Raw genomic sequence first — 21,547 nt, 5'->3', positions numbered from 1 at the left:
ATTGCCGTCCAGGCACGCGCAACGTACCTGCGTGGCTGTGGGACGGGGGTTGCTCGTCATGGCATGGCCTCGAAACGCCCAGCCGTCTACCCCGTGTCGTTGGGTGGTGCCTACTTCCCGATTGACACCGGAGGGTCAATTTGTTCGCAAATGGTGCACCGCTACTGCCATCGTGTAAATGTGTCTCTGCGGCGCGGAAAACGTGATGCAGATTGTTCATGGGTGACTGTACGGGTCCCCAAGGCTTGAGCATGTTGTTTTAAAAAATCACGGCTACCGACGCGAGCGACAAAAGAAAAAGACAAGGCAGGAAAATAAAAAGAAGAAGGAAAAAAAGAAAAGAAAAATATGAGAAAAGAAAAGAAGAGAAGAACAACAGGAATGCCTGTCAACCAACCCATCTGCGTGCACTCTTGAATATTCTCACCCATGGACCGTATTCACCCCACTGCTCAGCAGCATCCCGCGGCATGAAACTGCTCACTCCCGCGACAATGGTCCGCTCGGGATGAGGCATCATGGCGACGAACCGCCCGTCCCTGCTCGAGACCCCCGCGACACCGCCCGGGCTGCCGTTGGGGTTGTACGGATACCGCTCCGTCACGTCGAGCCTGTTGTCGACGTACCGCACGGGCACCATGCCCGCGTCGGACAGCTCCTGCATGGCGTTGGGCGAGGAGAAGCGCGCGCGACCCTCGCCGTGGGACACGACGACCGGCAGGGAGGACCCGTTCATGCCGTGGAAGAAGACGGACGGCCGGCTCTCGTCCTGGCGGACCGTCACCATGCTGTACCGGGCTTCGAACTGGGCGCTCTCGTTGTGGACAAACGTCGGCCAGTGCTCCGTGCCGGGGATCAGCTGCCGGATGCGCGTGAGGAACTGGCAGCCGTTGCAGACGCCCAGGGCAAAGGTGTCGGGCCGGCGGAAGAACTGCTCAAACTCGCGGCGCGTGCTTTCGTGCATCAGGACGGATCGGGCCCAGCCTTGGCCGGCGCCCAGCACGTCGCCGTACGAGAAGCCGCCCGGGGCAGCCAGGCCGGTAAAGTCGGCGAGGGAGCGTCCGCCGAGAACATCCGTCATGTGCACGTCGACGGGCTCGAACCCGGCGGCGCGGAAGGCAAAGGCCAGCTCGGCGTACCCGTTGACGCCTTGCTCGCGCAGAACGGCGACCCGGGGGGTCTTGCCGAAGAATCCTGCGATGGAGGAAGTAATGGGCAGGATGTTCTCGGCGGGTGAAAACGTCAAACGATAGCAGAGGCCGGGATCGGACGAGTCGGAAACGACGGCATACTCGGCATCGGCGCAGGCAGGGTTGTCTCTGAGGCGTTGCATCTGGTAAGACGTCTTGGACCACCACTGCTGCATCTCGGCGCGACCGAGGGTTGCAAATACCGCGGCGCTGTGGCGGATCGTCAACGACTGGTTCGAGCTGGCCTTGACCACTCCAAACTTGCGGATCAAACCCGCCGGCGGGCCGCAGGTGGCGAAGCATCTCTTGAAGTTCATCTCGTCCGACGCCTTGACCTGGAAAACTGCGCCGAGTTCCTCGTTGAACAGGGCCTCGAGCATGTCGCCGATGCCGCCGGACTTCGAAATGCCGTCCATCATCATGTCCACGCCGCATCGACCGGCAAACATCATCTCGGCAATGGTGGTCACCAAACCGCCATCGGAGCGGTCGTGGTATGCCAAGACGACACCGCTCTTGTGGAGTTGCGACAGGGCATCGAAATAGTCGGTGATGAGACTGAAGTTGTTCACGTCGGGGGCCTCGTCTCCAGTGGCGCCAAGAGACTGAGCCAGAGCAGAGCCTCCCATGGCCCTGCGGCCCTCTGCCAGGTCAACGAACAGCAGAATTGACTCGCCGACATCTTCAACCCGCGCAAGTTGCGGGGTCCAGGTGCTCAGTATATCCTCGACGACGGCAAAGGCGGAGATGGCCACAGACACAGGAGCTGTGACGCTCTTGACAGCACCCTTGTCTTTCCAAACCGTCTTCATCGAGGTGGAATCCTTTCCGACGGGGATGCTCACGGCCAGTTCAGGGCACATTTCCATGCCGATAGCCTCCACCGCTTCGTAGAGAGCGGCGCCCTCGCCAGGGTGGTTCACAGCAGCCATCCAGTTGGCCGAGAGCTTCACTCGGCGCAAGTCTCCCATCACATCTGCGGCTCCGAGGTTCATCAAGCTTTCTGCAACCGCCATTCTGGCAGAGGCGCCAGGGTTGATCAGGGCTAGGGTAGGTTTCTCACCCATAGCCATGGCCTCACCGGTCCTTTGCTTGCCGCCGATGCTGAACGAAGCTGCCGTAACGGCCACGTCGGCCACCGGTATTTGCCAGGGGCCGACAAACTGATCTCGAGCGGTAAGACCACCGACAGTTCTGTCACCGATGGTGATCAAAAAGGACTTTGAACCAACGGCTGGCATCGAAAAGACCCGCTCGACAGCCTTCTTGAACAAAGTGGCATTGTCCATGTCGCCGCCAAGTGTGCTTTGCAGACTGCAAAGAGCATCAAAAGGTAGCAGTTTCGGCTTTTTGGAGCTGACATCTCGTTCCTGTTGTTTTTTGGGAGGAAAGAGTGCGTCCATGGGAAGATCGATTGGGCGAGGATACTCCCTGGACTCACGATCCGTCAGAATGAGCTTGGCATCCCCTCTAGTATCCCTGGTGGCAACACATCCGACATCGGAGAAGCCACATCGTTCTCGGCGGCAGATGCTAGAAAATCGGTTCATGTTCTCAGGGTTGATGAGGAGAACGTAACGCTCTTGGGCTTCATTGCACCAGATTTGCAGCGGACTCATGCTTCGATCAGCGCTTTCAACTTGTCGCAGTTCGAAATTCCCTCCATAACCGGCGTCCTTGACCACTAACGAAAACAGATGCATCAGCATTGAAAAGCTGTCCGAGGGGACATGAAACCGTATAGCAGTTGTGTCGAGACTTACGCTCTGGGAGGGCATTAGAGAGACCTCCGGCTCCTACGTCATGAATCATGGCAATCGGGTTCTGGTCTCCCAAAGCCGTGCATGTATTGATCACCATTTGGGCACGGCGTTCCATCTAAAGTGAACAAGTCAGTAAAGGGGCTGACAGGAGCCCCTCTAGAGAGGGAAAATAAGGCACACACCTCGGGATTTCCGCGCTGAACACTGTCGAAATCCAAATCCGCATTGCTTTCTCCCGAAGCATTGCTGGAAGCGGCACCGCCACCAAGGCCAATCAGCATGGCTGGACCCCCAAGGACAATGACGTGGGCACCTTCACGGACAAGCCGTTCTTCTTTCAAAGCGTTGCAAGGTCTAACATTGCCGACACCACCTGCCAGCATGATGGGCTTGTGGTATCCACGCCATGAGGATGTTTCGGCTTCGGCATCCTCACTGCAAGTCTCTGGGGTGAGTAGCGTCCGGAAGCAACCTGTTAGGCAAGGACGGCCAAATTCGTTGTTGAACCTTGCGCTACCGATTGGAGCCTCCAACATGATGTCGAGACTGCTTGCGTAGTGGGCAGGTCGACCGATGTCATTCTCCCAAGGAGCTTTGTGGTCTGGGATGAGAAGATCAGAAACCCAAAAACCAGCCAGACCTCCCTTTGTGACGGAGCCACGGCCGACGGCAGCTTCGTCGCGAATTTCGCCACCCGAACCAGTGGCAGCACCAGGAAACGGTCTGCGATAAATCATGTTAGGCGAGATTGCGCCGTGACGATGCCCAACTACAAGGAACGCAGTGGGAGCATCGTGGTGGGGACTTACGATATTGCAGTAGGATGATTATGAGTCTGCGAATTCCGCACAGGTTAGCCAACATGAGCCAGAAAAGCTCTCCATTATGCGATAAGATTTACCTCGACCTTGGCAAGAATATGGGCAACCTCGGGAGTCAGAGTCCAAGTCCCAGTGGAATAGTCAGGGGCCCAGAAATGGGCCGGTTCGCCTTGAAGAACCGCAGCGTTGTCACTATATGCAGAAACGGTGTAGTCTGGTGTTTTCTTGTGTGTGTTGCGAATCATCTCGAAGAGACTTTTGTCCTTTTTGACTCCGTCAATGGTCCAGCTAGCATTGAAGACCTTGTGGCGGCAGTGTCTCGAGTCGACCATTGTTAGCTTTGTGCAACCTAGGACCAGAAGTCCATCTACATGACTTACTCGGAATTCACCTGGGCGAACATGAAAAGCTCAACATCATGGGGCGGTCTTTCCAGCTTCCTAAAAACATCAACAAGATAATTTATCTCGGACTCGTCGAGATTGAGGCCTTTCTCTTTATTGTACGCCTGGAGGACTTGGAGTGGTTCTTGGCCATGAGCAAATATATCAACGACGGCCAGAGGTGCAGAAACTCCGTCAGCAAACATGACATGGGGTTCAGGTTTTTCGAAGGAGAAGACCTCGGTCATGCGATCGTGTAGGACGTGTCGGAAAGTCTCATCTTGTCCCGTTTCGTAGGGGTCTTCGAATTCGACCACGATCAGGCGTCCTTTTTCAATGCGTCGAACCTGGTCCTTTAGACCACAGACATGGGCGATGTTTGTTGCCTGCGAGCTCCATGGCGAAAGGTATCGAGGGGTGACGTATACGGTAATTGAGTTGCTGTTGATCTCGGAAGCCAAGAGGGGCTCGGAATCAACGTCTTGAAGGAGAGTTTTTAACTGCTGGACAATGGTCTTATCGCGGGATTTCAGGTCGACGTAGTAGACCCATTGCCCGCGGATCTGCTTGATCTTGGGGTGACTGGTTTTGTTGGCACGAGCCTTGAGCTCTTGGGCGCTGACAGCTGTGTAGCAAGAACTGCCGACAAGAGTCTCGTGAGGCATAATGGAAAGCGACGATACCGCTCGTGAGCGATAATTTGACGGAGACGGAGCGCCTGCTTGGCGATAACGACGGCTGGCGGTGCGAAAGATGGTGGGGTCGGCCTCGATCTCCTCTTATCGATAGTGTTGTCCCTCCGCGGGGTGTTTTGAGGCAGGGGGGCGTATATGTGGGTCTGCACGTGATATGCGTGGTGGACGTCCGCTGGCGATAAAGATGATGACCTGTATTGCGAAGAATGCAGTGGGCTTGAGCGTTTTGAATAAGCTTCTCGTCGGTGAATGCAGAGAAAAAAAAAAACGACGAGAAGAAGAAGAGAGATGAGCAGAAACCACAGAACGAATCGTAGCGATCTAGTCCGATGCTGGTTGATTATTGTCTGTGCCCGTCAATTTATTTTTTATTGGGCAAACTTTGCGCATGCGAAATTCCGGCGCAGAGTGTAATCGGTGTCACGTGACCCGGACAAATGTCGAGTTGCGCACCACAGATAGCTTAGCTAGAAGAATTTTATGACCGTGCACGTCAGAAGTACCTGCAAGCTTGCGCCAACCAAGTTTATCCGCTGAAGTTCATTGATCTTTTGGTACCAGAGCCGCCTAAATGCCTGTATACAGGGTAAAGGAGACGAAAATTTCCCCGGCATCTTTTTTGGTATAAACCATTCATTTTACGCACGTACAAACTCAGGTTAGCGCCTAAATTGTTGGGAGCCCGATGGTATGAAGCAGCCGAACCCCCTCGGTTAATAATGACTAGGATTGCAGCTTTACTATTGATGCCATGTACGGAGTCCTCGATACTAGCGCCAACTCCATGTCCCTAACAAACGGGGCGTTACAAACTGCCATGGCTCCCACTAGTAGACGCCTCGCTTGCAGTTACTGCCTGCAAGCTACGTACTGTTAATAGTAGCCGGTGCAGAGTATCTAGTGCCTCCTATAAAAGCTCGGTAGTATTGACTACATTGGGCACAGAGCGGCACAAGCCTTTTCACGGCCCGCCACCACCTGGCAGCACGCGCTGCTCTTGGGAGCAGATGAAGTCAAAATCTCAACAGCCATTGCATTGGCTCTACTCCGTTGGCTCTGGAGGTCCATCCTGATTCCTTGCATCCGGAATCGATACTCCAGGAATCCGAGACAAGGAAATGCTCGTCGGAGTGGCGTTGCAACCTGTCAGCCCCCGGCGATGGGTCATGGCTGATGACTGATGAGTCACTGAACAGACAGGCAAGAGTACCTACCTACCTAGGTACCTAGGTAAGCAAGATACGGAGTACGTATGTGTATGTACCTGTCAAGACTCATCCGGGGGAGTCCTTGGCAACGGACGGGGCTAATGCGCCAACACGGTTGCAGTGCAAGAGCAGCGGACTGCAGTCAGTGCAGTGCCCAGCTGGCAGTTGGTCATCAGAGCCGCCAGCCGTCGCACCCATCGGACCAGACCAGACCTGACCCCATCCAACCAGACACAACAGCTCACCTCACCATATCACACACATCACACACATCACACACATCCCATGCGGGCGACTAACGTTCAATGTCAGACTGAGACGATGCGATGCGCATTTTTTCCTTGTCCTTGCCACTCCGTATAAACTACAAAACGGCGCAAATGGCACGTCTGGACTCTGGACATCCGGGTCGCACGCTATGTCTTTGATTGCTGTCGTGCTGTGCTCTTGGTAACGCAGCCGGAACCGGAGCCTGTGCTTCCCCCTGCTTGCCAGCATGACGTCTATTGCCTCCATCTCGAGGAGGCTGTACACGGCATCCACGGCTCTTGGGCTTTTCTTCGTCTTCTTCTCCTTCATCATCAATTACGGCCGGGCGGAGCCCGGTAAAGGTGTCTTGGCCAAATCGATACTGCGCGTCGTCGCCATCCTAGCTGTTGCAGCGACTTGCGCCGCCGAGGCCACCATCGTCGTGCGACGTCAGTACCAACATGAACGCGACTTGGGCACGCTCGACCAGGCGATATCTCTTGTCTTCTATGCTCTAGCATGGAGTTCCATATTGGCCCGAAGGTGGCTGCTGGTTGTTGACACCAGGGGCCTGTCCACCATTTCCCTTGTATTCGGACTGGTTCAGTTCCTTCTGGGGACCCTGCGTTCCCAGACCATCTTGAGAGACGGAGAAATATTCTGCCTTCAAGCCGGCCGATGGATGGTCAGTGCGGCACTGTTTGTTGACAGCATTGTTGCGCAGCCCAAAGGGTCGAGGAAGAGAGGAATTGATAGCGAGTCGACGCCGCTGCTGACCGATGCTTCCAGCCAAGCTGCCTCGGACGCCAGCTATCATGGGACGGCGCAAGCTGGACAGTTTGAGTCAGATACCGACTCTGACGGAGAAGGTGGCGATGAAGAAGATGACGGAGCCGAGGACTCGCAGACAGGCAATCTGCGAAAGAGCGGTAGCTGGATGCTCTACTTGCACAATTTTCGCCTCTTCACCCCGTATCTCGTGCCGAAAAACGATCGCAAAGTCCAGCTGTGCATTCTCCTGTGCATCCTTACCCTGGTTGCTGATCGCGTCATGACGATAGCAGTGCCGAATCAGCTGGGCCTGGTTGCTGACAAGCTCATCGCCGGATCGCTTCCTTACAGGGACCTGGCAGTCTATTTCTTGCTCAGCATTCTGGCCGGAGGCACCGGATCTGTCCTGCCCGTGATCCGCGACCTTGCCAAAATCCCCATTGAGCAATTTTCATACCGGCAATTGACCAACGCGGCCTTCAACCACGTCATGGCTCTGACCATGGAATTCCATTCCGACAGGGACTCTGCCGAAGTCATGAAAGCTGTGGACCAGGGGCAGGCTCTGACCAATGTGCTGCAGACTGCCATTTTGGAAATGCTGCCCACCATACTCGACATGCTTCTAGCATTCGTGACCCTGTATGTCAAGTTCAACTCGTCAGTGGCGCTGTGCATGATTGCCGCCTCTCTTTCCTACCTCGCCACCGAGGTGGTCACTTCAAGCTGGAACATCGACAACAGACGATTCATGACCAAGGCCGAACGAAAGCAGAGCCGAGCCATGCACCAAGCCGTCCAGGGATGGCAGACAGTCTCTGCCTTCAACATGTTCTCCTACGAAAAGCTCCGGTTCGGGGGCGCGGTCGACAAACACCTGGCCGCGGAACGGAGCTGGAAGATTAGAGACCATCTAACCGAGGCTATACTCAACTCGCTGTCGCCCATAACCTTTTACCTTTTGGCGCTGCTCGTGATGCACGAGATATACGTCGGCCGCGCGTCTCCCGGCGACTTTGTCTTCCTGCTGCAATACTGGGAGAATCTGGTATGGCCGCTCAAGTTCCTGTCGCACGAGTACCGCTACGTCATGAAGGACCTCATCGACGCCGAGCGGCTGCTGGACCTTTTGTCCACGGAGCCGACCATCAAGGACAAGCACGGAGCCGCAAATCTCGACCAGGTCCGAGGCCTGGTCGAATTCCGCAACGTCGGCTTCAGCTACGACCAGAAACGCACCGCCATTCAAGACGTCAGCATAGTAGCTCAGCCCGGAGAAACGATCGCCTTTGTCGGTGCCACGGGCGCGGGCAAATCCACACTGACCAAGCTCCTGATGCGCTACTACGACGTCACGCAGGGGAGCATCCTCGTCGACGGACACGACATCCGCGATGTAACGCAGGGCTCGCTCAGGGACGCAATCGGCGTAGTTTCCCAAGATCCATTGCTCTTCAACGCGTCCATATTCGAAAACCTCCGCTACGCCAAGCTATCCGCTTCGGATGAGGAAATATACGAAGCGTGCCGCGGGGCCGCCATCCACGACAAGATCCTGACCTTTACCGAGGGGTATGACACCAGAGTCGGCGAGCAGGGCGTCAAGTTGTCGGGCGGAGAGGTCCAGCGCCTAGCCATAGCCAGGGTGTTTCTCAAGAACCCGCCCATCTTGATCTTTGACGAAGCAACTAGTTCTGTGGACACCGAGACAGAGGTTGCTATCCAAGAGGCACTGGGTAGACTGAGCCATAAGCGGACGACGTTTGTGATTGCGCATCGGCTGTCTACGGTTGTGAGGGCGGATCAGATCCTGGTGGTGGATGACGGAAAGGTTGTTGAGCGGGGGAGGCACGAGGAGCTGGTGAGGATGGGGGGGAAGTATGCTAGTTTATGGCAGAATCAGTTGGGAAGAAGGGATGACGACAGTCTTGAAGGGAAGGAATAAGAGGAATCTCGCGCTGCTGTGGGATTAAAGGGAAAAGGAAAAAGCAACGAGTTGAATGGTGACTGTGGGACTCTGAAATGCAACCATTGAGCTGTGATCATGGCCAGCCCTCAACGTCCGACAGTCATCTCTCGCGGCATCATGATGTCGCAATCACAGGTCCCCAATCCATGCCCATCGTTACTTTCGTTAGTCTATTCAGTTTTACACGTACACATTTCCTCTTTCTTTTTTCTCTCCCTCCCGCCCTCATAACTTCAACGCAGGCGCATCAGGACTCTTAAGCTCCACCAGCAGTTTTCCCTGATTCGCCCCGTTGTACAAGTCAACCAGCGCCTGCTCGGCAACCGCCAGGCCGCCCTTGACAATGGTCTCCGTCTTCTTCAGCTTGCCCTCGGCCAGCCACTGCGACAGCTCCTTGCGCATCTCGGGGATGCGGTGCTTGTGGTCAAACACGATGAAGCCCTGCATCTTGATCCTCATGGTGATGACCTTGGAGATGTTTTTGGGGCCGACGGGGTTGCTGGTGTTGTACTGGCTGATGCCGCCGCACATGACGAAGCGGGCGTGTTCCTTGGCGCGAGCAAGACACATGTCGAGAACCTCGCCGCCGACTGTTGTTTGTTGTTGTCGTTGTCGTCGTCCCCCTTTTCGTTAGCGCAAAGACACTACGCAGCGCCAGGAGGCGGAAGCAAGAGGACGGAGGGAAAAAAAAAAAAAAAAAAAGAAAAAAAAAAACGAGGAAGCAAGCAACGCACCGTTGTCAAAGTACACGTCAATGTAGTTGCTGGTGGCGCGCTTGAAGCGCTCCTTGAAGTCGGCAGCCTTGTAGTTGAGCGCGGCGTCAAAGCCCAGCTCGTCAACGAGCCAGCTGCACTTGGTGTCGGATCCGCAGATGCCGACGACGGTGGCGCCCTTGATCTTGGCGATTTGCCCGGCGACGCTGCCCGTCGCGCCGGCCGCCCCGGACACGACCACCAGGTCGCCGGGCTTGGGGTCGCCAACCTGCGTCATTCCCCACCAGGCGGTCGCGCCGGTGAGGCCCAGCACCGAGAGGATGTCCTGGGGCTGGCGGGGGTCCAGGCCGGGGAACGAGGACGCCGGCTCGAACTGGTCTTCCGACAGGATGGCGTACTCGGTCCACCCGGCCGAGGCGCTGACAAAGTCGCCGGGCGAAGCTCGCTTGCTTTTGGACGCGAGCACGCGGGCGGCCGAGACGCCGCGCATGACGGCACCCAGCTTGACGGGGGGGATGTACGATCTCGCATCTGCTGCTGTTAGAGAAGCAGTACTTGACTTTTTTTTTTTTTTGGGGGGGGGTTTTTTTTTTCCCGTCCGTTACTGAAAAGGGCTAGAGAACAGAAAGGACGCCATCTTACCATTCAGCCAGCCACGCATGGCAGGGTCCAGGGAAAGATAGAGATTCTCAACGAGGACATCGCCATCCTTTAGATCGGCCGGGGAGGGAATCGGCGTCCTCCTCTGGTGGAATGTTTGGCCGGGAATAATGCCATCGGTTGGACGCTCGGCGAGCACGATGGAGAGGTTGTCCTGCTTCATGGCGATGGGCAAGAGTTGGGATGAAGAAAACTTGGACGCTTCGGTGCAGCCTGTGGAGGGTCTTTCGGCCCCTTTATAGTTTTGGGCTCCTCGTTTTTCCTCGCTTCATTGGTAAAATGCAAGGAGGTGTCCGTCGGCCGTGGTAACTGGATGCGTCGATGCCGCCGCACCTCGGAGGGGTGACTTGAGACGGGCGCTGCCCGCGGGGCGGGGGATCCTCGACTGGACGGGATGATGGATCCACACCATACTGTAGCTACCAGGTTGGCAGGCCTGGTCTGGGACAGCTGCGGAGGCGCCGGGTCGGGATTTAGAGGCTTCGGAGCCTGGAGGAAATGCATTCGCTCAAAGTCCGCGATGCCGAGGGCAAGGCCACGGACCCACAAACAAGCGAGATTGGTGCCTCAGGCATAAAGAATCAGGTGACGCATCCGCCGGCCACCGGAAAGAAACCGCCGCGCTGCCTGCACGGTGCACAGTGCGCATTGCGCAGTGCAGCATCGCGGGAAACACGGCGCTGTACACTTGCAACTCCTGTCTTCCCAATCTCGACGAGCCGGCTCGGCTCACCTTGACGAACTGTGCTACGGCCTGCTCTGCTCCGTGCCAACCGGATATGTCAATGACCCCATCACCGAGGCAAGGCGCCACACACGGATGTCCCAAAACTCGTTTATTTCTCGCGCGCTCTTACATACCCAGCACAGCATCAATGGCAGCTCACCAAAATTACAAGCCCGACTCAGTAACAATCTGATTTGCGTGCCCGAGGCCGTGGAACCCCATGTCCCCCTTTTGCAACAAAAGCCCAGGCGCCGTGTCCATGAGGCGTCGCACGTCTCCTCCAGCTTACTTGTCCAAGTGCAGCACATGCTTGACCTTGTCCAGAGGACTCTCGTGCTTCTTCTCCTTGGACGACTCAACGTGGGTTGGCTCCTTGTGTTCGGAGCCCGTGTTTGCTGGCTGGCTGCCAGTGGATTTATCAGGGTGCAGCTGTTCAAAAGCGTCGTTGAGCAGTAAAACCCAGTCCCAGGGGGGGCTCAGCGCAACGTACCCTTCGCTCCTCATCCTCGGCCTGCGCAATGAGGTCACGCTCCTCAATGGCCGCCTCGTCCGAGATGCCCGTCTCGTAGCCGGGATGACGTGGATGCGGAATATCACTCATGGTGTATCTTGAGCTGGTCTGGTCTCGAAAGTCGTTGTTGTTCTCTTGGTGCTAGGTAATGAATCAGGCTGCGTCAGGAATATATTCCATCTAAACCTCTCTCGTCCAAGCAGTCTTGTCCGGCGCGTTATATGCCTCGCAGGGTCCTGTGCGCTGCACAGAACTCAATGCCGTTGCCAACGCCTTATATTGAATCATCCAAACGTCAATGGCTTACTGCAGTGTCCAATGAGCTTCTCGTCACTGCACATCTTGTTCACACCATTTTAACTCGACTCGGTTACACACGAGGGACGGTGGGTCGATGGCTATAATACGTAGCCACCCGATGGTTCTGCTGGAGCGCAAAAGAAGACAAAGGTCTCGGAGAAGAATACTCTTAAGTGATGCCGGAAATAAATATTGGGTGGAGCGAGACGATGCAATCAAGACGCTGAACCATCACAACACTGGCGGCGCCACACTGGGATTCAGGTCCAAGGCAATCGGCTTTTTCATCCATTGCAGCTAAATTGCTTCGACGGCCGATAACTTCAAACAGTACCTTTTGAGAAGCGGGAGGGAAAATGTTTAAAAACCACTTGGGATAATCCGCAACCGTCACCGTCGCTTTGCTACAACCCCTGGCCGGCAGTCTCCCTTGCATAGCATTTCTCAACCAAAACAAAGGTATCCGGTGCGCCCACAACCACATACTGCAAATGATTCCTCCTGGGCGCATCGTTCTTCTGGTGATGCACTTTCGCCCCCTTGGCACAATTGTATTCACCGCCGCGTCAACACCCTCGACAGTCGCGATTTGAGCGTGAACCTCTTGAGACCAGTAAGCTGAACCAAGTTTGGATGATGGAGCTTTTTGATGATGGCAATCTCCCAGTACACGGGGGCTTTTGGCGCGACAGACTCCCTCACATACGTCACCAAAGTCTAGAAAAGACTGGGCAGCGCGCAGTCCTCCCAGCAGTCGAACATGCCGGCAACATCACTCCCGTTGAACGTTGCTATTTTTGTACCCGGACACTGATGCAAAGGAGCGTAGAACTCGGCTCTATACTGTAGCTTGAGGTGCCGGTCCAGGACCTGCAGCTGGGCGTTTGCCGATGAACACGCAGGATTTAGGGTCGAGGCCTTGGTTATTCCACACGACGGCGCACAGTCCATGAATGGACAGCGTTTTCAGTCAGCTGGGAAGGAGAGCACGGCGCCGTGGTTTGCTTTTTCCGGCATGAGCAACGCCATTATCGTTGCCGTGGCGTGGCCGGCTCCGTCGGTGCACCAGGTAGAGGAACCTTTGTCGGCTTGCTCACGGGCACAGTGACAAGCGGGGGAGGAGGTGGTGGGTTAGTCAAGTTGTCCTTCACCTGCTGCGCCGTGGCATGGATATTGGAGATTTGCTCCTGGCTGAGAGGTGGTGGGCTATCAAGTTGTCCTTCATCTGCTGCGCCGTGGCATGGATATTGGAGACTTGCTCCTGGCTGAGAGAGAGAAGGGTGGTCAAGCATTGGTCCGGTAGGAGGACCTAGTAGCTTTGCTTGATGTTGCGGGAATGACGACCGAAGGAGGCAACGGGAGAAGGGGACCGGCGATGGCGCAGGATTGTCCCGGGGGCCGTACCGGAGAGATTGGGCGGCACGGCGTAGAAGAGCTCATCGCTTGGCCGAGGGACGAGCACGAGGCTGACAACGCCCAGGACGACGAATCGTGGGGGTGCTCTGCCAATAAATACGTTTGTCGACGTCGCGCATCGCGTCTGCCCGCAACCACCTGCATTCTGCTCACAAGGTTGGGCCGTTCCGGCCTCATGCACGACACCACCTGCCGCTGCCTTGAGCACCTTTTCAGCCGTCGGTCATGTGAAGCGCGCGAGGCCCAAGACGCGCTGCACTATGCACCACTACGCACACTGTGGACAGAGAGCTGGCGCCACATTGAGGTCCGTCCCAGGATCGATGAACGGGGCTTCGGCCTCGTTAGCGAGATAGGTGCTTTTGCCCAGGTCCTGGTCCTGGCTCCTGGCTCCTGAATCCTGACCCGCGAGTTCGTTCGTCCGGGCAAGCCTGAAGCTCAACCTGGGGTTTCGCTGGGGGTGGCAGGCGCGAAAAAAAAAAAAAGTCAAGGTTCGGAACTTTGGCTCGGTTTCCGCGGTGTAGCTAGGCCGCGCGGGTCAGGGGGGGGTAGGCCAAAGCGGACGAGCCTCCCGTAGTATCCTGAGGCGAGCTATGGTCAAGGGTCGGACTGCAGACAGACTGCATGGAGGCGGGTCAAGGACCACGCCCCGGAGGACGGACGATAAGGCCCCAAGGCTCCGATCATGGCAGTGTATGAGGCTCGATAAAGCCGCACTCTGTGTGGCATGGCATTGTAGCGCAGCGATGATAAGCGCGGGAGGGAGGAAGGGTTGCCTCGCCTGGCCTGCAGCTTCCTCGTATGTATCAAATGCGTAATGCGTATGCGTGTCTAAAGACTGCCAACAAGACGGCAAGTTCAAAGCCCGGTGGGTTGCAGAGCATTGATGCGCTCCGAGGAGGCGCTTAAAGCAATCGATAGCGTACTCGTACTGCAAGCGTGTTGGATATGGGCCTGGTGCAGCCGGCACTATAAAGAAAAGAATCCCGATTCCCGATTCCCGATTCCCGATTCCCCACCTAGAAATGTATGTACCAAGAGTTCTAGAAAGATGCCTGTGCACGTCAATGGGGGGTAAATATCCCTATAGTGAAGTAATTGATACCAGCTTCCTATCAATGCTAGAAACCCGGGGTGGCATCGCAGTGCATGAAGCCTAATGCAGCCGCATATTTTTATATGCCATCACACTTAAGTGCAACTCCAAGTCCTCTGTGCATTGCATGCACACCTTAAAAATTTTGTAGGTACCAGCTAATAAAATATATAAGGTACGCAGTTAGCCGTTACAAAGGTGGCCTTTTCGTTCTAGGCCTAGCTTCTGCTGCGCGACGAAAACCACGGGCTTCCTCGGGTTCCTGTACGGAGTACTCCGCAGTACCTGGAGAGTCTGGGCCGGGACTCTGGAGTACTCCTCGGTAGTCTGGCACACCAGACCGTCTCGGCTGGCACGAGTCATTTTGGGCACGTGCACTGGCGCTGTGCGAGTAGCTACGCCACCGTTCCGCGCAGGTACAGAGTACACAGTGCACGCAGACACAGTCTGGCGTATCCAAGCATAGTACAGCAGCCAGGCTATGTACATATGTGACTACCTACCTTCCCCACACCCAACTGGCGGTCGCTGTACCGCGCGGTTCCTCTTCCTCCATGCATTGTCATTGTCCGATCCATCCGTTCTTTTATATAATTGAGTTGACGGCCTCACGAAACCAACAGCGAGGGGGGTTCTGCGGCCTGCTCGGCGGCCAGGCCCCTGTACACGTGATGCCGCGCCTATACATAAATACCCGCCCCCGAGCGGCTGCTCTCGCCTCCAGGCCTCCAGGGCCCAGCCCAGCCCAGCTCAGCCCAGCCCAGCTCAGCCCGGCGGAAGCAGCACGACGGCCCGTGAAATCCAAAACAGACATCAAATAGTCTCCGCCTCGCGCACCACGACGACCGAGCCGTCCGCGTCGACGGGAGCCCCCGCCAGACATTGATCGCTTCCTACCCGGCGAGTCGGCGCAATGGCAATGGCAACGGCGGAGGAGGCTGCTGCTCTCGCTAGGCCCACGCCCTTGGGTGCCGCGGCGGCAGACGGGCGCCACATCCGCCGCGTGGCGCTGGACCGGACCGGCGACAACAACGGCGGCAACGACGGCGACGACGACGCCGCTGTGGAGAGGCGCGTCGTCAAAAAGTTCGACCGCCACGTCTTGACGCTGCTGTTCGTGCTGTGTGAGTGTGCCCACCCCCTTTTCTTCCCCCCTCCCCAAATGTGAGCCGCGTGCCCCTGGCTGACTGCTCGCCCTGGGCACACACACACACACACACACAGTCTTGCTGTCGTTTCTGGACCGATCAAACATCGGGTAAGCCCCCCAACCCGGCGCCCCGAGACCGGAACCATATTTGCTCACCCGTGCCGCGCTCCAGCAACGCCCGCATCGCCGGCATGCAGCGCCAGCTCAACCTGTCGGGCGACCAGTACGACTGGCTCCTGACCATCTTCTACATCGCCTACATCCTGTTCGAGCCGCTCATCGTGCTCTTTAAAATGGTCCCCGCGCGGCGCTGGATCGCCGTCCTCGTGGCCGGCTGGGGCGTGGCCGCCACCGCGCAGGCCGCCGCCCAGTCGTGGTCTGCCCTGATGGCCTGCCGCTTCTTCCTGGCCGCCTTCGAGGCCGGCTTCGGCCCCGGAATCGTCTACCTGCTGTCCTTCTACTACCTCCGGCGCGAGCTGGGCCTCCGCATCGCCGTCTTCTTCTCCGCCGCGCCCCTGGCCACCTGCTTCGCCGGCGCGCTGGCCTACGCCGTCACCTCGGGCCGCGCCGCCCTCGCCGGCTGGCGCCTGCTGTTCCTGGTCGAGGGCGCCCCCGTGCTGGCCATGGCCGTCGTGGCCTACCTGGCCATGCCGGACGCCGCCCCGGACGCCTGGTTCCTGACCCCCCGCGAGCGCCGCGCCGCCCGCGCCCGCCAGGTCCGCCAGGTGGGCAAGGAGACGCGCGTCGGCCGCCTGGACTGGCGCGACGCCGTCGCCGCCTCCGCCGACCTCAAGCCCTGGCTGACCGCCCTCATGTACTTTTCCTGCAACGTCTCCTACTCGTCCCTGCCGGTGTTTCTGCCCACCATTCTGCACGACATGGGTGCGCGCCGTCCCCGATCCCCTTCCCTCCCCGCTTCGCAATGCCCAAGAGGGAACCGTTGTTGCTGACTCTCTCTCTCTCTCTCTCTCTCCCTCCCTCTCTCTTGGCCCCTCGGCTTTTCATTACCCCTCTGCCACTGCAGGCTTCTCCGGTCTCGATGCGCAGGGGCTCTCCGCGCCCCCGTACTTTGTGGCCTTCCTCGTCACCATCGCCACGACCATCGTCGCCGACCGCACCCAGCAGCGCGGCCGCATGGTGGCCGGCATGGCGCTCGTCGGCGGCGCCGGGTACGTCGTGCTGGCGTCCGCCACCTCCACGGGCGCCCGCTACGCCGCCGTCTTCCTCGCCGCCGCGGGCGTCTTCCCCACCATCGCCAACATCCTGCCCTGGGTGCTCAACAACCAGGGCAGCGACGAGCGGCGCGGCGCCAGCATCGTCATCCTCAACCTCGTCGGGCAGTGCGGCCCGCTGCTCGGCACGCGCGTCTACCCGGAGCACGAGGGGCCTTACTACGTCAAGGGCCACGCCGTGTGCGCCGCCTTTATGCTGCTGGTGGCGCTGCTGGCCGTCGCCCTTCGCGCGCGCCTGGCCCGCGAGAACAGGGAGCTGGATGCGCGGTACGGCGACCCCGCCTCCCACGGGGACGAGGGCGTCGAGAACTACGGGCCCAGCTACAGGTATGTTCTTTGATGGTTGGACGGGGCTGGTTGTCTAGGGAATAGCGGAAAAGGATACATGCAGACTGGGCGCGGAAGCGGGAGCGGAAGCGGGAATGGGAAATAAAAGCGGAAAACAGGAATGGAGAGGACCGGAGTGAAGTTCACGTGAATCGACGGCTCGGTGCGCAGATGGAGCTGTCAATCAAGCATGCGGTGAGCCTCTCTCTCTTTACCTACCTACCCAACATGCCGCCGCCAGTCTACCAAGTCTAGTGCAGGCCTCGTTTCCGTTGGCATATCCATCCCACCCGTAAATGAGAGAGAAAAGATGCAGAAAAACGAAACCAGAGCCCAGCTGCATGTATTCTTTTTTTTTTTTTTCCCCTTTTCCCCCTTTTGTAATGTTGACGGCACCTCGCCTAGTTGATCCAGCCTCTGGGCCCTCCCCACGTCCCCTTCACCATGGAAGCGTAGTAGACCCAGGGGAAAAAGTCCTTCTTGAGGTGGTAAAAGGCCCGCCGAGGCTCTGCCTGGTCGACGCCCAGCCAGTCGTCAAACGTCTCCTTTGGCTCTCCGCCGTACTTGAACTCGGCCAGCAGCACCTTGCCGTACTCGGTCACCAGCGGGCACGACGTGTAGCCGTCGTACGACGCGTCCGGCTCCTTGCCCTCCATGGCGCGCAGCAGGTTGCGCACCAGGACGGGGGCCTCGGCCGTGACCGCCGCGGCCGTCTTGGACGTCGGCAGGCTGGACGCGTCGCCGGCGGACCAGACGTTGGGGAAGCGGGCGTGGCGCAGGGTGCCGTCGTCCACGTCCACGTAGCCGGCGGCGTTGGCGAGGCCGCTCTCCCGGATGAAGGCCGGCGCGCCCATCTTGGGCGTCACGTGCAGCAGGTCGAACTTGCGGACGACGGCGTCGCCGTTGGGCCGCGCAAAGGTCGCCTCGTTGCCGCGGACGGCCACCAGGTCGTGCTGGAACAGGCCCTCGACGCCCCTCTCCCGGCGCAGCTGCTCCAGACGGGCGGCGTACTTGGGCACGGCGAACATGGCGGGCAGGCCGGTGGCGAAGCTGATGCGGATGGCGGAGCCGGGGCCGGGGCCGGAGCCGGAGCCGGAGCCGTCGTACAGCCCCGCCTGCTTCCAGCGGTGCAGGGCGAGCCACATGATCTTCTGGGGCGCGCCCGCGCACTTGATGACGCCGGCGGGCTGGGTGAAGATGGCGGTTCCGCCGGCGAGGCCCTCGATCGTCCGGAAGGCCTTGTCGCAGCTGTCGTAGCTGTAGATTGTCGACACGGGCCCGTCGGAGCGCAAGGCCTCGCGCAGGCCCTCGACGCTGTCGTAGTCGACGGTCAGCCCCGGCGCAACCACGAGATGCTCGTAGCTCAGCACGTCCCCGTCGGACAGCCGGACCAGGTTGTCGCCTGGCGCGACCGAGGCGACGGCCGACTTGTACAGCCGCAGCTTGGGGTCGACCAGCTCGTCGAGCCGCCTCCGCAGGTCCTCCTTGTTCTTGAGGCCTCCGCCGACCAGCGTCCACCCGGGCTGGTAGTGGTGCCACGTGGCAGGGTCGACCAGGGCGATGTCGCTCGCGGCAAAGTCCCCGCGACGCAGGAGCTGGTGGCCGATGGCTAGGCCTGCTGTGCCAGCGCCGACGACGACAACGCGGTGGCTCCTAGACGGCGGGCTCGACGACGACGTTGCGAAGCGGCGGGTGCGCAGCAAGGCGCCAGCAGACTTGGCTGTGCGGGAGGATTGCATGGCTGGCGGGCGGGTCTCAAATGAAAGAAGGAGAAAAGGAAAAAAAGAAGAAAGAAGAAAAAAGAAGAAGAAGAAGAAGAAGAAGAACAAGTAGAAAAGTAAAAGAAAAAGCAACAAAAAAAAAAAAGGCGTCTGGTTGGAATTGAGGTCAAGGTTCAACTTTGGACATGTGTTTTTCTGGCTCGGTGATGACGCCATCGCGCCACAGGTGGAAGTTGGTGGGGCTGCTGAGGGTTGGAGTTTTCATCGGCCATCGTCGTCGCACGTCGGTTGCTAGGGCTGGTTTTCGCAGCGCCGCAGGATAGTCATGATGGTGCATCATAAGCGTAGAGCAGGGCGCAAGCTTTTAAAAAACGAAGCCAAGAGCAGAAATGCACAATCGCGAGCGGAAATAGAACTAGTCGCTGCGCAGATTGGAGACCCGCGCGCGTATGTTCAAGATCCACCACAGATGCAAGCCTAGTCTCCATTCCAGACGCGAATGCCATGAACCCAGAATATCAGACATCGGACAAAGAAACCCAGGTATGGAGCACGAGTGCATCGCAGTGCGAGTGCAACCAGCCCCCCAGCGCACACGCAGCAACCGTTGCAACCGTCGAGTTCGTTCATACCCTCTAAACCTGACGCCGTGGATCGAAGTTCGGTTGTCGAGTGAAGTGAAACAAACAGTCTCCGGCATCGAGCTGGCCGTGGCCGATCGCTGGGCGCCGATCGGTTCCTGGTGAATCAAAGTCCAAGTCTGCAAAAGCACAACTTATCCATCGGCCGCAGCAGAGCTAGCCGGTTTGCGGGATATCGTTGTACTTCATTTTTCCAAGAGCGCCCTGCTCGACTTCACATGGCGTCGGAGGGAGAGCTGGTCGAGTCGAGATATCGGCATCCAAAGCCTGGCCGCACCATGACAACCACATGCTGTTCGATTTGCCATGTCCCTGTAGACTCTCCCACGGGCCAACGTGATGTCTTCTTGTCTCAGTCGCAGCCAGGACCAGAGGAAACGTGGATTCGGCGAGCAACTGCATGAATGGCTCGATGTAAAATTTGCCCGCGTCAAGCAACAATGCGGAAACCCAGCGAATGCAACGTAAAGTAGACAGCAGTACAGAAGACTCTGCATGGTTTTGTCTATATTATACCATGCACGTAGTCAGCTTTCATATGCAGGAGCCCTCTCTTTATGCGATAATCTTTTCAAGAGCAGGGATGCGGACCTGACACAGCAGGCTGTGGACTGACAGCTGACTCACCCCTTGCCAGGGGCAAGGTGTGCGCAGCATTAAGGTTATGAGAATGCACTCAGAATCGTACACACTGACCTCTTCAACGACTCAGACGAGTGTTTCTGCAAGAATAGAGCTCTGCACTAGCGCATCGTGATGACATCGCGCCGCATGAACTCGTCAGGCTCGAATGGCTGCATGCATCAAGAGTACCAAGCATGAAGGAGAGTGTGAAAATATGTCAGTCAACCTGCAGCAGCCCCCTGGTATGTTGCAGTCACATGTGCCCCCTTGTATGTTGCAAAACAGATGCCGTTACTTTTCTGTCACGGGTGCGATCTCGAGACATGCCAGGGCCCAGGACGCGGTTCAGATGCACTCATGTGTCGTTTCCAAGGAAGATCGCCTCGGATCCGAGCCCACAAGGTATCCTGGCCACGGTAGTGGGCGATTGATTGATTGCCCGACCCATCTCGTTCTCAGACCAGGGCGGAGGTTGGAGGAGCGGCCAGAGGAAGAGAACCCGGAACAATGTCCATGACGAGGCGCGGCCATGCAAAGGCTGGATTGACCAACCGCGAGCATTATGGTGGTCAGATAGTCGGGTCAAGAAGAAAGACATGTCAGTCAAGGCCAACTCCACGATGTTGTGGAAAGCCGAGGTTGCGTAGGCAGGCCAAGAGCATCACGCGTACGGACTGCAGCGCAGAAAGAAAGTCTGCAGCCACCAACGCCGGCAGCGACTAGATGGTATGTGGACACCACCTTGGCGCTGTCTTAGCGCGCCACCGTTGCTTCTGCACAGAGGTTCGTGTTCGTGCCTCTTGCGTTGTCCGTTGTCCGCTACCATTGGTGACCAATCACCAAACCTTGTCAAAGGGCTGTAAACTCCTGAATTCGAGGTGTATTGAAAGGTTTCATCAAGCGGCAGTTCGAAGGTGGGATTTCCACACGGCAACGATTCTAGTTCCTTTCTTTTTCTTCGGCTCGTTACTCTTTGTTCCTCCTCCATCCCTTGGACCTGTGTGTCCGTGCGGCAGATCCTGGCAAAAGGCAGGACACGACTTTCGGGGCGAGGCCCTAGAGGCCCCAGAGGCCCCAAAGGGCCCCCCGTACGGGAACCAAGTCCTGAAATTAAACAGAACCAGAGAAACATGGCATGGACGACAAGGGGCGCGGCGCTATCGACACTCGTGAAGTTGGATGGCGGCGGATCGTCGTCGTTCCCGCAGTCATGGCTTCTCCACCGCTAACCCTGTTCGGCATGATCCGTACAAAAGCGGACGTTGAGCTGAGGGATGAGAGAGGAAGGGTCTTTCAGCTACTGTAGTCAATGGACATGATTCCACTCTTGTTGGTTGTAGCATGCCATGCCGAAGCGCCTCCAATCGCAAGATGCGTGAC

The 21,547-nt window shown here is 57.7% G+C and overlaps 7 protein-coding genes across 7 annotated transcripts; 3 read left to right on the top strand and 4 right to left on the bottom strand.

Annotated features, from left to right (window-relative positions):
• Nucleotides 1–388: 388 nt before the first annotated feature.
• On the bottom strand, nucleotides 389–4,822 carry UV8b_04676 (uncharacterized protein; the record flags this gene model as incomplete). Its single annotated transcript, XM_043142174.1, has 6 exons — nucleotides 389–2,874; nucleotides 2,954–3,068; nucleotides 3,136–3,676; nucleotides 3,763–3,788; nucleotides 3,855–4,092; nucleotides 4,155–4,822. 6 exons carry the CDS (start codon nucleotides 4,820–4,822, stop codon nucleotides 389–391), a joined length of 4,074 nt encoding a protein of 1,357 aa, XP_042998108.1.
• A 1,734-nt stretch (nucleotides 4,823–6,556) lies between these two features.
• Nucleotides 6,557–9,025, top strand: UV8b_04675 (uncharacterized protein; the record flags this gene model as incomplete). The annotated part of the gene is made up of 1 exon (XM_043142173.1): nucleotides 6,557–9,025. The coding sequence occupies one exon, from the start codon at nucleotides 6,557–6,559 to the stop codon at nucleotides 9,023–9,025; it is 2,469 nt and encodes an 822-aa protein (XP_042998107.1).
• A 249-nt stretch (nucleotides 9,026–9,274) lies between these two features.
• Nucleotides 9,275–10,585, bottom strand: UV8b_04674 (uncharacterized protein; the record flags this gene model as incomplete). Its single annotated transcript, XM_043142172.1, has 3 exons — nucleotides 9,275–9,639; nucleotides 9,784–10,293; nucleotides 10,405–10,585. 3 exons carry the CDS (start codon nucleotides 10,583–10,585, stop codon nucleotides 9,275–9,277), a joined length of 1,056 nt encoding a protein of 351 aa, XP_042998106.1.
• An 849-nt stretch (nucleotides 10,586–11,434) lies between these two features.
• Nucleotides 11,435–11,750, bottom strand: UV8b_04673 (uncharacterized protein; the record flags this gene model as incomplete). The annotated part of the gene is made up of 2 exons (XM_043142171.1): nucleotides 11,435–11,578; nucleotides 11,640–11,750. 2 exons carry the CDS (start codon nucleotides 11,748–11,750, stop codon nucleotides 11,435–11,437), a joined length of 255 nt encoding a protein of 84 aa, XP_042998105.1.
• A 1,585-nt stretch (nucleotides 11,751–13,335) lies between these two features.
• Nucleotides 13,336–13,773, top strand: UV8b_04672 (uncharacterized protein; the record flags this gene model as incomplete). The annotated part of the gene is made up of 1 exon (XM_043142170.1): nucleotides 13,336–13,773. The coding sequence occupies one exon, from the start codon at nucleotides 13,336–13,338 to the stop codon at nucleotides 13,771–13,773; it is 438 nt and encodes a 145-aa protein (XP_042998104.1).
• A 1,612-nt stretch (nucleotides 13,774–15,385) lies between these two features.
• UV8b_04671 (uncharacterized protein) lies at nucleotides 15,386–17,194 on the top strand (the record flags this gene model as incomplete). The annotated part of the gene is made up of 4 exons (XM_043142169.1): nucleotides 15,386–15,596; nucleotides 15,697–15,730; nucleotides 15,795–16,504; nucleotides 16,647–17,194. The coding sequence occupies 4 exons, from the start codon at nucleotides 15,386–15,388 to the stop codon at nucleotides 17,192–17,194; spliced, it is 1,503 nt and encodes a 500-aa protein (XP_042998103.1).
• A 388-nt stretch (nucleotides 17,195–17,582) lies between these two features.
• UV8b_04670 (uncharacterized protein) lies at nucleotides 17,583–18,920 on the bottom strand (the record flags this gene model as incomplete). The annotated part of the gene is made up of 1 exon (XM_043142168.1): nucleotides 17,583–18,920. One exon carries the CDS (start codon nucleotides 18,918–18,920, stop codon nucleotides 17,583–17,585), a length of 1,338 nt encoding a protein of 445 aa, XP_042998102.1.
• Nucleotides 18,921–21,547: the final 2,627 nt, after the last annotated feature.

Source organism: Ustilaginoidea virens, chromosome 4 (assembly GCF_000687475.1).
Source record: "Ustilaginoidea virens chromosome 4, complete sequence".
Taxonomy (NCBI): domain Eukaryota; kingdom Fungi; phylum Ascomycota; class Sordariomycetes; order Hypocreales; family Clavicipitaceae; genus Ustilaginoidea; species Ustilaginoidea virens.
Note: the sequence above shows the minus strand (reverse complement) of the source record. Positions and strands in the feature narration are given on the sequence as shown.